This window comes from Etheostoma spectabile, chromosome 8 (assembly GCF_008692095.1).
Source record: "Etheostoma spectabile isolate EspeVRDwgs_2016 chromosome 8, UIUC_Espe_1.0, whole genome shotgun sequence".
NCBI classification, from domain to species: Eukaryota; Metazoa; Chordata; class Actinopteri; order Perciformes; family Percidae; genus Etheostoma; species Etheostoma spectabile.
Window position 1 is genome coordinate 1,009,497 of NC_045740.1, and position 11,692 is coordinate 1,021,188.

The window sequence follows — 11,692 nt, forward strand, 5'->3', positions numbered from 1 at the left end:
GTAAAACTGAATTATCGCCCAGCACCTACACGGCCTGTACTTACATGAGTCACAGCCTTGCTCTGCCATAACAAAGCGACCCACAAAAAAAAAGAAAAACAGGGCCCAGATTCAGAACAAGAATAGTGAGTTTGGTTTTATAGGAAGACATAATCAACCATCCCTAAAATTGTCATGTAATGTAATAATAGGATGTAGGAATTAGTTACAGTTTAATGCATCAACAACTGTGCATAACAGACACCGATCTCATAGCACGCTCTGCACTGTAACCCACTCGGATGTGTATAAATAAATTCCAACAGTACAATTTCATTTTGAAGATTGTTGTTGACCACAGAATTAAAAAACAAAGCTACCTGACAGCAAACAGACACGTTCCACTTAGAGCCCGACCGATATATCGGCGGGCCGATATTAGACATTATTAGACATCGGAATTTATAATGGCCGATAAAAATAATAATAATGGTTGACCGTCTGTTTTCATTTCATTTTTTAAATATTAATTCTTCAGAATCATTTATAATGACAAATAAATGGCTGATAAATTAATATTTTAAAAATGATATGTTCTGAGGTTTAGTTTGTCAATCAGAGGGCGCTCTACAACGTCCCTGCTGGCTAAACTTATTATTTTTTGTGTTTTTGTTCAAAGGACTTTAAGTTTTACATCTTAAGTTTGTATTTGTATACATTTCATTCATCATATATTTTAATGTTCCTCTGTTCTGTTGTGACAATAAAACAAATAATTATCATATTATTTTAGTGAGAACTCATAAATAAAAATGTTAGGGAAATCCCTTTGTTTTGTTACAAGTTTCTGGATTTTTTTGTAAAATATATATATATATATATATATATATATAAATAAATCGTCCGATTTATCGGAATGTCGGATTTTCAAATAACTTTAATAACAATAATTTGTATCGGCCTTAAAATAAATCCTTAATCGGTCGGGCTCTAAGCCCACTCCCCACTATATATTCCTGTGTTTATTTAGGCCTCATCCTTTCATCCCGTCTGAATCAAAGTAGTCAGAGAAGCAGGCTCAGTGTGGAGCCAAACATCCTCTGGGCACAGCAGGGTTAATAAGAGCCAAGCATATGGATTCAAAAAAAAAAAAAAGCAGCAGTGTTTGGGCATGCCAACAAAATAACCCCCCAAAAAAGGCCCCCATGGTATTTTCTCAGCGCCAGTCTCCAGCTGAAACAGTATGCTACATATTAGCTTAATGGACCTTCTGATAGCAATGGAAGCACCACTTAGTAAAACACTGGTCGATTCTTAAATACAGAAAAGCTTCTAAACAACACACACTTCCTGTATCCCTTATATTCCTGTGCAAAACACCGTCCATTTGTTGACCGGACAACAAATCCATTACACTGATCCAATAACACACACTGTGGTTTGCTACTCCTGCATTTTCGTGACAGTATCTTGTTTTACATTGTGTTATGGAAGCCAGAGAGAAGATACAAGTCAATTAAGCCTGGACTCACTATTGGATTCCATCAAGAAACGCGATTGCACACCTAAAAATCACCATGAAGTGAATATTAGTGTTTACACAGGCATCCAAATTATTAATGCGCATAGGAGAAAATACAAATCTTCTCCAGCTGCACCATAAGGGAGAGCGAGATCAAAGAGGAGTGTGTGAATATGTTACTTAAACATTTCAAATCTATCTCGGCTCCTCGCCAATAAGCCCAGCCGCTTCTTCCCCAACATACATCCGGAATGAGATTGCCTCGATGAAGCAGGGGGAAACGGGAATGAGAAACACACTGCGAGACGTGGACACAGGATGGAAGGAATAAATAGGCAGATAGACCGAGAGATGCTGCATTAACATCATGGACATTAACTCCATAAGTGGCTTTCATCTACTCAGAGCTGCTTCACGGGCACGGCACTGGTCGACTACAAATAGAGACTCGATCAAGATACAGAAAAGCAAAGAGCGGAAGGGGAAAAAACAGAGCCATTAGTATAACCTAAAAATAAAACAAGATCTGGGTAAATATTTGATCACAGTGCCCAGACCCTGCAGATCAGACGCCCCTTGAGGAACATGGTGTGTTTGGTGTGGACAGCTTCATGTGGGAATAAAGCCACAATAAAAACACTGTCTCATTCGCTGCCATTTCTGGCCTTTGCATTATTTCAACATGTCCAGGACTTTCTAAAGCGGGCTAAAACGCGAGGCTGTCACAACAGTACCTGGCTTGGCTCTATTAATGAATCTTACAAACCCAGACCCATTGCAGCCTCTGTCTCCCCTGCTGCCTGCACACAGAGGACACATTCATCCCAAAGTGGGCACCATGAGGAGACTGGAGGGGGGGCGACAGACACTTCAACTTAAAGGAATTTTTCAGCCACTCTGGCTATCACGGCTGTGTTGAAGGCAAAGGCAAACACAATCTGTGCTGGTCTGCGTTTCAGTCTACATGTGGAGATCAGATAAAACTGACTGAGTTTTGACATGATGAGCGGTGAGTTAATGAGCCTGATCATTGGCAGGATAAGAGCATTCTTTGCACAAACTAGGAAGGATCTTTTCATGGCTTTATTCACTCTGCGGCCAAGGTTATGAACTTTTAAAAGGATTCGACAATGTCGGGGGTGCGCTGTTAAATTTTCTAGCAGTTTTTCTTTTTGGATAACAAAAGCAGAAGCTGATCTCTACCAGTGCATATGAATGGCACCCATGAAAGCATGCCAAGCTGGGGCTCAGAGAGGCCGTTCAAACATGCAAACATGCGGAGCTATGAATATGATCATGTGAAATGGCACATTCAATGTGGTATGTGAGGATGGAAGAATACTCCTGGGAATATATAACATGACAAAGCTGCCTTCAGTGATGGATGGAAACCTACCATGCCTCTGCTCCAGATTATAATTGAATTACAGTGTAACTAGAGTAAAATGTAAACGGACATGTTGTTGGTGTTGTAGTGCACATTTTTTCTCGTTTCTAGTTATATGCTGTGGATGAAATCATCTGACATTTTGAAATTCCAAATACTTTTCTCCAAGCTGGGGTTAATGGGGGAGGGGTCCCCCCTTCCTGTATACCCCCTCCCCCCCCCCAAAAAAAATGTTTTTAGTTTAAATTTTAACTAATAGAAACCGTTTTTATTTAATTTTAAGAATGACAAAAAGCAGCTATAACTGTGACTTTCACTCTCTTTTCTCACAGTGCATGCATTAAGTCCAAAGACCTAGGCTAACTGAAACCAGCAACAGCAAAACTCCTTTAGAAAAGCATGGAGGTCAACGTCGGGGTCCGCTACAATAAGTGGAATTTGAACGTTTTCAGCCTCTGGATGAATGGAAATAAATAGAAATGTAAGCGTAGCGTGTGTTTGAAATGTACAGTAGCAGCGTGTTACCAACCTTGTAGGAAGAGAATACCGACGACGTACAGCTTCTCCGCCGGTGGTTTCCTCCTGTTAATCACCGCGGGGTTTCTGCTGCCTTCCCTCCGCCGGCTCTCGCCCCGTCCTGGTAGATCCATGGCCGTCCTGGTGCTCCGCGGCTCCCCGGCGCTGTTCTCTGGCGACTACGGGAGAGCCGTAGGGCGAAAAGGAAACGTCAAAGAGAGTCGTGCGTCACCGTGTGCGTACAGGTAAACTAGCCCCGTTACCTGCGCAGGTCCCCGGGGAAGCCGGACGGCCCGCTCACCTTGTTGTTTTGGAAACTAGCAGGAACAAGGCAGAGACATGTGGGGACGGACGCTTCGGTTTACAGGCCAGCCAGACAAACGACTTCGGACGAGTTTAGAATGAGGAGCCCCGCCGAAAGTTTCAAGTTAAACTTCCAGGGTTGGTTACGGGACGGAGGGTGGATGTGTGGCTATATAAGCCACTCGGTTCATTACTACCCGGTGTGCGTACCCGCTGTCTGCCTCCCTCCGCAGCCGCCGACCGCCGGACCACAGCTCAGTCTTCAACAAGAGAGAGTTCGGCTCCGCGGTGTTTCCAAGTTGGCTTCCTCCCACTCGCCTGTGTGTGTGAGTGTTTTTTTACACAAGCGTCAAGTGGGCCGAAACAATACACACGTCTTCCTGCGAAGAATTTCAAAATAAATTTTAAAAAGTGTAATTTCCTCCACTTTTTTTTTTTTAATCTGTAGCAACCGTACTTTCAAAAAATAAAATAGATTATTTGTTTTTGTATTTATTTATTCAACTGTTTCATTTTTTGTTTAGTTCAATTTCCTGCTCACGTGTGTAGACAATATTAGAAAAAGCAGTTAGCTACCTTTTTGGGCATACTCACCATTATGTATAACTTTAACATTGTTCTATAATTTTTTTTTTTTATTTGCCACTCTTGATTTTCCACATTTAACGTACATTGTAGGTTGTAATTTCCTGACTTTCATTAGCAAATACTTTTCTTGTTTAATATGTTTTTTTTCTTGGGTTTTGGTATTGTATTATCAATTTAGCTCTTTTTAGTTAAACAGTAGGCCTAAAGACCGACACAACAACCCCTCAACAGTTTTAACTATTGTGTAGTTCCATAGGCCTACATGTCTGTCATAAACAAAAAAAATGCTATTTTATTTTGAAATTAAAACATCCTGTATTAAGCTGTGTATCTGTGGTAGTTTGACGTGGATTCCCTCTTTTCCCCACAGTGGAGCTTCCGGTGCCCATGCCCGACCTGCATAAGGCATCCAACACTGCGACCCCCTGGTTCAACCTGATTACTGTTTACTTCACCTGCACATATACACAATACAAATAATGCATTACAAATAAGAAATCCAGCATTCATTTATGTCCCAAAGATTAAATATGTTGGCAATAAACAGATTTTTTCATTATAAAATGTTCCAATTTAATTTGGCCCTTTTCCAAATCCATTGACAGTTCGCAGTGCCTTTGTCTATTCATGCTATTACAATGTAAATTAGTTTCTTTATGTGAATTACTTTCTTCATCATTCTACCTAAAATCCTCTATAATAGTTGACTCAATAACACCTATGTGTATGTCTGTTATGCATGTAGGGACTAACTGTAGATGAGAAATTGAAATTTCCAGCATCAGTTTTAGCAAGAACACAGTATAGAAGACAGTATAAAGATTACAATAATAACAGTAATAACAATAAGAAGAAGAAGAAGAACATTCGTCAACATTAACCATATATTTATGGTTAATGTTGACGAATGTTCTTCTTGTATGTTCTTCTTGTAATGTTCTTCTTGTATATTCATGTATAATATTTCTGATTGTGATCAATAGAATGATTTTTTTTGGGGGGGGGAATCTTTTTCTTTTCACAATGCTCCCACATCACAGTTAAAGCAACAGGGAAGCAGCCCATTCTGTACATTCAAGAGTTTGACACTAAGTAATAAGTGGCCCAAACCCAGCGAGTCCTGCCTATGCAAATCCATCAGTGTCACCTTTAGGGGACAGCCCCTGCTGGCACCACCGGTAGTACTGCTGTGTGTGTGGGACTGGGGACGTGCTGCTGGTCCAGCTGGCACCAGGATGGCTGATAGACACACGCAGTCAACCAAGCCGGAGGATTACAGGCTCAACCCAGTGGTACTGCTGATAGAACGGGGCTGCAGTGGATAGGAGGATGCACGGTTGTAAAAATGAAATTCCAAAATCCAAAAACCTTTTGTGAGGGCATGGTGTCAACTCGTATGCACTAACGAGCTCTGCTACCCTGACCTGCTGTTTGCTTCCAAGACAACTGGGAGAAGGAGCTGACAGCTCTCGGGGAAGACTCCATCGTGGGGCGGGTTAATTCAAAGCTCTCAGGATCTCAGGATCTCAGGCAGGAGAGGCTCCAAACTAAAAGCTCTGACACACTGAGAAACCCCCGGCTGACTCCTGCCAAGAGAAGGGAGAACTCTGGGAGACATATCCCACCTTGGCAAAGCATCAGGGTTCCCACACTTACTCAGACACTGATGTTTAACCCTCCTGCTGTCTTCGGGTCAAATTGGACCAAAAAGTTTCTATATCAAAAATTTGGGTTTCTTTCAAACAAATTGTCCAAAAAAAGTAGCGTGGATGGTTCCTCACAAGTTAAATAAATCAGCAAGTTCACTACTTTTATTGAATTTGGGTGTTTGTTGTCCAAAAAAAAAATTGATAAAAGAACTTGTGTGTGACAAATGTATAAAGAAAAAAGTGACCTATGTAAAAAAAAAAAAAAAAAAAAAAAAGCTTTTAAATTTGGAAAAAAAACCACAAAAATTTCAAAAGGCTCCATAAAAGTTGACAAACAATGACAAAAATATTGGGGGAAAAGACAAAAAGATTTGAAAAAGACAACCAAAACGTTGATAAAAGGTTTTTCATTTGAAACGGAAATGAAAATCAAACATTTGCAGGTTGAGGGTTAAGATCTCGCTTGCTGGAATTTACTACTGTTATAATTTGCAGGAACATGGCGAGCCATAACATTGGTTTAGTTGTTGTTTCAAATCCAGACAATTACGCAGATCGTCATGGGCTGCAAGGAATCCTCAAATCAGCCACCTCCTATCTTACACCCCCCAAAAAAAAGACAAAATCATGAACGTAACTAGAAAATTGTTTTTTATTTCCGAATCAAAATCAGACAGTATTCATGACAAATGGGCTTGTTTGCTATATATCAGATTCAAATAGATGCACATTCAATTCTATTCCTTTTAAAATTCTAAGATTTGTAAATTTCGAATCAGATTCGATTGTGTACAATTATTACAAACGAAGAAAAAAAACAAGAAAAAAAAAATAATCAAAATGAATGAAAATAATTACAAGACATTCCAGTTATTTTGAGTCTTCCTAAAACTGCAATCAAAGACAGAAGACACCAATCAGAGAATTGTGCAAAATAATAATAATAATAATAATAACCCTACCATTATCACGTATCTTGTATCACACGTTCTAATCACTGTAAACAACATAATAAGATGATGTGTTCACGTTGGGCAGCTCAAGCCTGCCGAGGCGGACTGGAACACGGAGGTCCGGCCCGCCTGCAGATCACATGAGTCCTGCATGGCACCAGAGGTCATTCACGATGACCAGGATTACTGAAGCGAAGTTGAGCCGGATCATTCTTTGTTTGTTTTTTATATACACACACAATCTTAAAAGTTGACCATTTCTATGGTTGTGTTTTCCAGCACTCTGACACCATAAATGACTCTATTCCTACATTTCTTCTCTTCAATAGAAGAGAAACCGGTGCAGAAAAACCCACTTGGATCTGAAAGCTGTAGAGGTTATAGCAGCAGCCACCGACACCCATCACGTCGGCGAGGTAACCCACGTCACCCTGTCGCCCAAAGCTTCGACCAACACCTCACCATGCAAATAAATCTCAACAGGCGAAATCATTAAAATGAAAATAAAAATGTTTTTCTTTTCTTTTCTTTTTTTTTTAAACATTGTAATCATGTCAACTTTACATTATGTGTTTCCAACCCAACAGACCCCTTTCTTTTATTTCTATATTTTGGAGAAAATATAAATCTACATGGTATCTTTTTTTCCTAATTTGCACTAATAGAACAGGAAGACACCAAACATTTGGGGAACACAACTATTTTAAAACAACTTAAGGAGAAACCTACCAAAACAGGTGACGTTATGGCAACGGATGCAGTCCAAAGTGCGGAGTCACGGTGATTACGAATATGAGGAAGAGACGTGAGGTGTGTTTTCATGGCCACATTTAGAAGGCAGCGAGACAACACCAACGTCAGGATGAGGGGAAAATGCTTCAATCTCTTTCTGGAAGACCAAAAAGCAACAACCAGGATTACAAAAATAACAAGAAAAAAAACCCTATTAGTTATGTATGTGTGTGTTAGGATGACTGAAAATGTCTTTGGGTCTGAATGCTGGAGTGGATGGGTCTTTGGGTCGGGTGCAGCCAGGCAGAGGAAGGGTGTCCTGTAGTGTTGCTGGAGATCGTTACGGCTCAGAGAACGAGCCTCTATGGGTGGGTCAACAGATCAGCTGATAGACCCCCCCCCCCCTGCTGCTCAGTTTCCTGTGTAGAGATCCACAGTGCTGGAGCTCAGGCCCCGGCTCTCCCTGAAATGACTGCCCCCCTGGGTCTAACGGAAGGGGAAGAAGACAGAACACAGACGACAAAACGTTATGAAGGCTACACTGTTACATTTCCACTAACATTGCCTAAACTCATTACAATTTAAAAGACTGGAGAACTGCTCCTCACCTGGAACGGGTCATCGCTGGTTTTGTTCAGGTAATTCAAGGAAGCAGCTCGCTTCATGCTGTTGAACGAATAGAAGAAAAATAATGTTCGCACAGTATCTTGATATCATGCCACAGGAATAAAATAATTGTTCACAAAGCTGGGGAGTTCATTTGCTAACCACTATGAATCTACTCGCCTCCCACTGACATTGCTTACTACTCCAACAAGGAGTAGAATTTGCTCCAGCTCTCTAAAACGTGCCGTTTTTGCTGGACTTACGGCGGCCGAGAGAATGACTGCAACCTGATGAAAACCACCTCAGGACTTGTCTATTCCTACATGGACCCTTTCCTTTTTGGATGTCATGTATATGGAGCTCGCCACGGCTCGCATAGGTGGAGCCCCGGGAAGGACTTTGGACACTTGGCTCAGCATTGCTGGATCCTTAAAGTCCATGCTGTGTGTGTGTGTGTGTGTGTGTGTGTGTGTGTGTGTGTGTATGTATGTATAGACACTTTTGTCTTGTGTTGGTCTCCCATCAATGCCTGTTGTTTGTGTGTCTGTGTTTGTGTGTCTTGTTTGGGAGCTGCGGACATTGATCTTGCTGTTGTTGTGTTTTTGTTGCGTCTCCCTCTTTCCCGTATTTCCTCTCTTTGTTTTAGAGTGAAACATTTGGACGCAAATGGTGTGTGTGTAGTGTACTGTTTTTCAGTATGTTGTCTTCTGGACCATTGTTGTTGCATTCATATTTGGCTCTTTAAATAAATAAATAAAAAAGGAGTATAATTTGCTTTCCATCCTAACAGAGGGTTTCTTCTGCTCTTACTTGGTGCTGCGAGGTTCGGGCGGCCCGTTGCCCTGCAGTTTCTTCACCAGCAGCTCGCTGCTGCGGCGTAGAACGTCCCGGAGCTTCCCCAGGGAGCCGCTGCGCTGGAGGGCTCCACTGCCGTCCTGCAGACACACACAACCATCAACCCACTGAAGGTGTGGAGACAAGAAAGAATGCAAAGCTTTTTTTATTATTATTTTGGGTGATGTTGCACACGCCAGTCCAATTATGAATGGCTGTTTGCAGCCAAACGGCTTTATGTCTCACAAAAAAAAAAAAAAGGGGGGGTGGGGGGTGTTATACATGAAATCCTTTAAAGAGCAATGCATTAGGTGTAACTGAAACATTTAGCTAGAGTTCCAATGCTGTGCAGTGTTAAAGACAGCATGCAATGCTGGCTTCAATTCCTCGTCTGATAACTGACCTTTCCACAAAATTGTCATCATTATCACTCAGTAACCATCAAGGATCTTTTTAAAAAAGTTACACCATTAGAATCAACTGTGGAGACTTCAGTTTGCACACCCATGGAGCAAGGTCACTAGTGTAAAGGTCTCATTATTGCCCAGTGGTTGTGCTGTGTGTGTTTTTTTTTCAGCTACAGACTCAGCAACAATTCTGGTGTTTGATTTCTCCTTTGTCATAAAAAATTTAAAAAAGCCAAAGATTACTCTTGTTTCAGCATCTTAATCTGGAGAATTGGCTGCGTTTCTTTGTCTGAATATCTTTGGGTTTTAGTCGGGTTGATTTGACAAAACAAGCAACGTGAATACGTCACGTTGCGCTTTAGGATATGTATATATCACATTACATACATATGTATGGACAGTTGTCACTATATTCTTTACGGACCAAAAGATTAATCAATGTATCTAGAAATCAACCAGCAGATTAGATAATGGAAATAATCAAGCTCAAAGTAGGTCAGTGATATAGTAATTTATCAATTCATACATTATTTGTTTTAGTTACATATCAGCTGTCCAGCATAGCGCATTTGAATGACTGACCAAGCATAATGCAATACAAGCTTATCGCCAGCAGGGGGGGGCTGTGGGTTAACCATGTATCTGCCAAAATAAATATCAAGTGTTCCACCAGGAGACTCTGCAGTCGCCACTAGAGATGAAACATAAAAGATTTCCACTGATGGCACACACTGATACAGACGCCTTCATCCGATGCAGAGAAAAGACAAAAAAATCTCACAAATGAAAAACTTTATTTGAGAATACCAAGTGTTGATGCAATAATCTTCACAATGCAGAATGGTAAATATAATGCAGTTCTACTTACTAAGATAGTGCTTATAGAGCTCACCATTTATGTTTCTTCCACTTTAAGAAACGGAAATCACACTATATATGCCAAGAATAGACAGTTCAATAAATAAGCATTCCACTAACACAACAATATTGTCATAATTATATGATGTACATAGTCAATTCTTTTGTTCAGAGTTGCATTAGAAGTATAGTTGTACTCATTGGAAGGAATGAAGAATCAAGGCAAGTAGCATACCGAAAAGCCGTATATTGTGAATGCACTTGTCAAATCCATGAATACAGCGTACAATTACACTTTAAAAGATGTTAAAGTCATTTTACATTCAGTTAGTTAAACATCTTAAACAACATGTTGATCTTGAGGAAACACTCGCACTGTACTTTTTCGGTGTCTAAAAACATGATTCACCAAAGTGACAAGGTCTACTTGCAAACAACTGTGTAAGAAAAAAGGCAATGCACTCCGTTAAGCTTTGTGTTCAAAATACAGTATCCATAGCCAGAGTGGGCACTGCAACTGCACCACCAAAACATACACAGATACACACTAAAACTACTGGGGAATCCAGGCTTCCGTTGAATAATAAACACTAGCTTCTACTTCTACACCAACAAATAAAAAGGCAATTCTGGGCATGTACGCCCCATAACTTTTGAAGTCTACTATTATTTAGCAATTTCCCAGGTGGCCAGTATCTGTGCTAGATGCTCCGATTGGTCTCTTGTCATTTTGGCTTTACAGCATCAGCCGATGTTGCTAATTCCCTTTGTAAATGCAAGCTACTGTGTACTTTATTGTACCAGCGTAGAGCCTGTGTGAATGCTCCAAACCAAGGACACTGAAGCCAATCAAAAGCAACTTGAAAATAAATTACCATAGCAACGGCTTGCTGTGATCCAGCCAATTTGCTGTCAACAGATGTTGGCCCTACTAGTCTTTCACAACAGGCATTGTTGGCCAACTAATGCCTTAATATTCAGCCACCAAATAAATCATTTGAAACATTAAAAAAAAAAAAAAAAATGTAAACAAAAATCATACAAAATTGAAATTAAAAGGAAATCTATCTATAAAAACTAAATGTTGAGAAGCAATGCTCCCTTCTCATTTCCCGCCAGCCACAGAAGTCCAAAAAGAAATGACATATTTTTTGGTTAGCATGTTAAACTACACAGTACCGTTTATTTCCAAACTGTTTAGGCATTTGATCTCTTATTGTTAAAGTGCCCATATTATGAAAAAAATAAAATAAACAATGTGGGGTTATTTTGTGTCTCTGGTGCTTCCACACGCATACAAACTAGGAAAACAAACTATTAATGCTGTTTTGAGTGAGATACGGTTTCTGAATGTCCTC

The 11,692-nt window shown here is 40.4% G+C and overlaps 2 protein-coding genes across 11 annotated transcripts in view; both read right to left on the minus strand.

Annotated features, from left to right (window-relative positions):
* ptk7b (protein tyrosine kinase 7b) overlaps nt 1-4,039 on the minus strand; it is a 100,116-nt gene extending 96,077 nt beyond the window's left edge. Inside the window, exons 1-2 of one of the 2 annotated variants that reach the window (XM_032522747.1) lie at nt 3,706-4,039; nt 3,418-3,583 (exon numbers count right to left, since the gene is read on the minus strand). In XM_032522747.1, coding sequence (XP_032378638.1) covers nt 3,418-3,538 — 121 coding nt within the window. In that variant the 5' untranslated portion in view covers nt 3,539-3,583; nt 3,706-4,039. Of the gene's footprint in view, nt 1-3,417; nt 3,584-3,667 lie in introns of both variants that reach the window. The other variant, XM_032522746.1, reaches the window with a different exon arrangement.
* Nucleotides 4,040-6,582: 2,543 nt separating this feature from the next.
* Nucleotides 6,583-11,692, minus strand: part of klc1b (kinesin light chain 1b) — a 26,865-nt gene continuing 21,755 nt past the window's right edge. For 5 of the 9 annotated variants that reach the window (XM_032522783.1, XM_032522781.1, XM_032522782.1 and 2 more), the window contains 3 exons: nt 9,046-9,170; nt 8,238-8,295; nt 6,583-8,115 (listed from right to left, as the gene is read on the minus strand). In XM_032522783.1, the coding sequence (XP_032378674.1) occupies nt 8,041-8,115; nt 8,238-8,295; nt 9,046-9,170 (258 nt within the window). In that variant the 3' untranslated portion in view covers nt 6,583-8,040. Of the gene's footprint in view, nt 8,116-8,237; nt 8,296-9,045; nt 9,171-10,253 lie in introns of those variants that run through there. The other 4 variants (XM_032522788.1, XM_032522786.1, XM_032522787.1 and 1 more) reach the window with 1 other exon arrangement.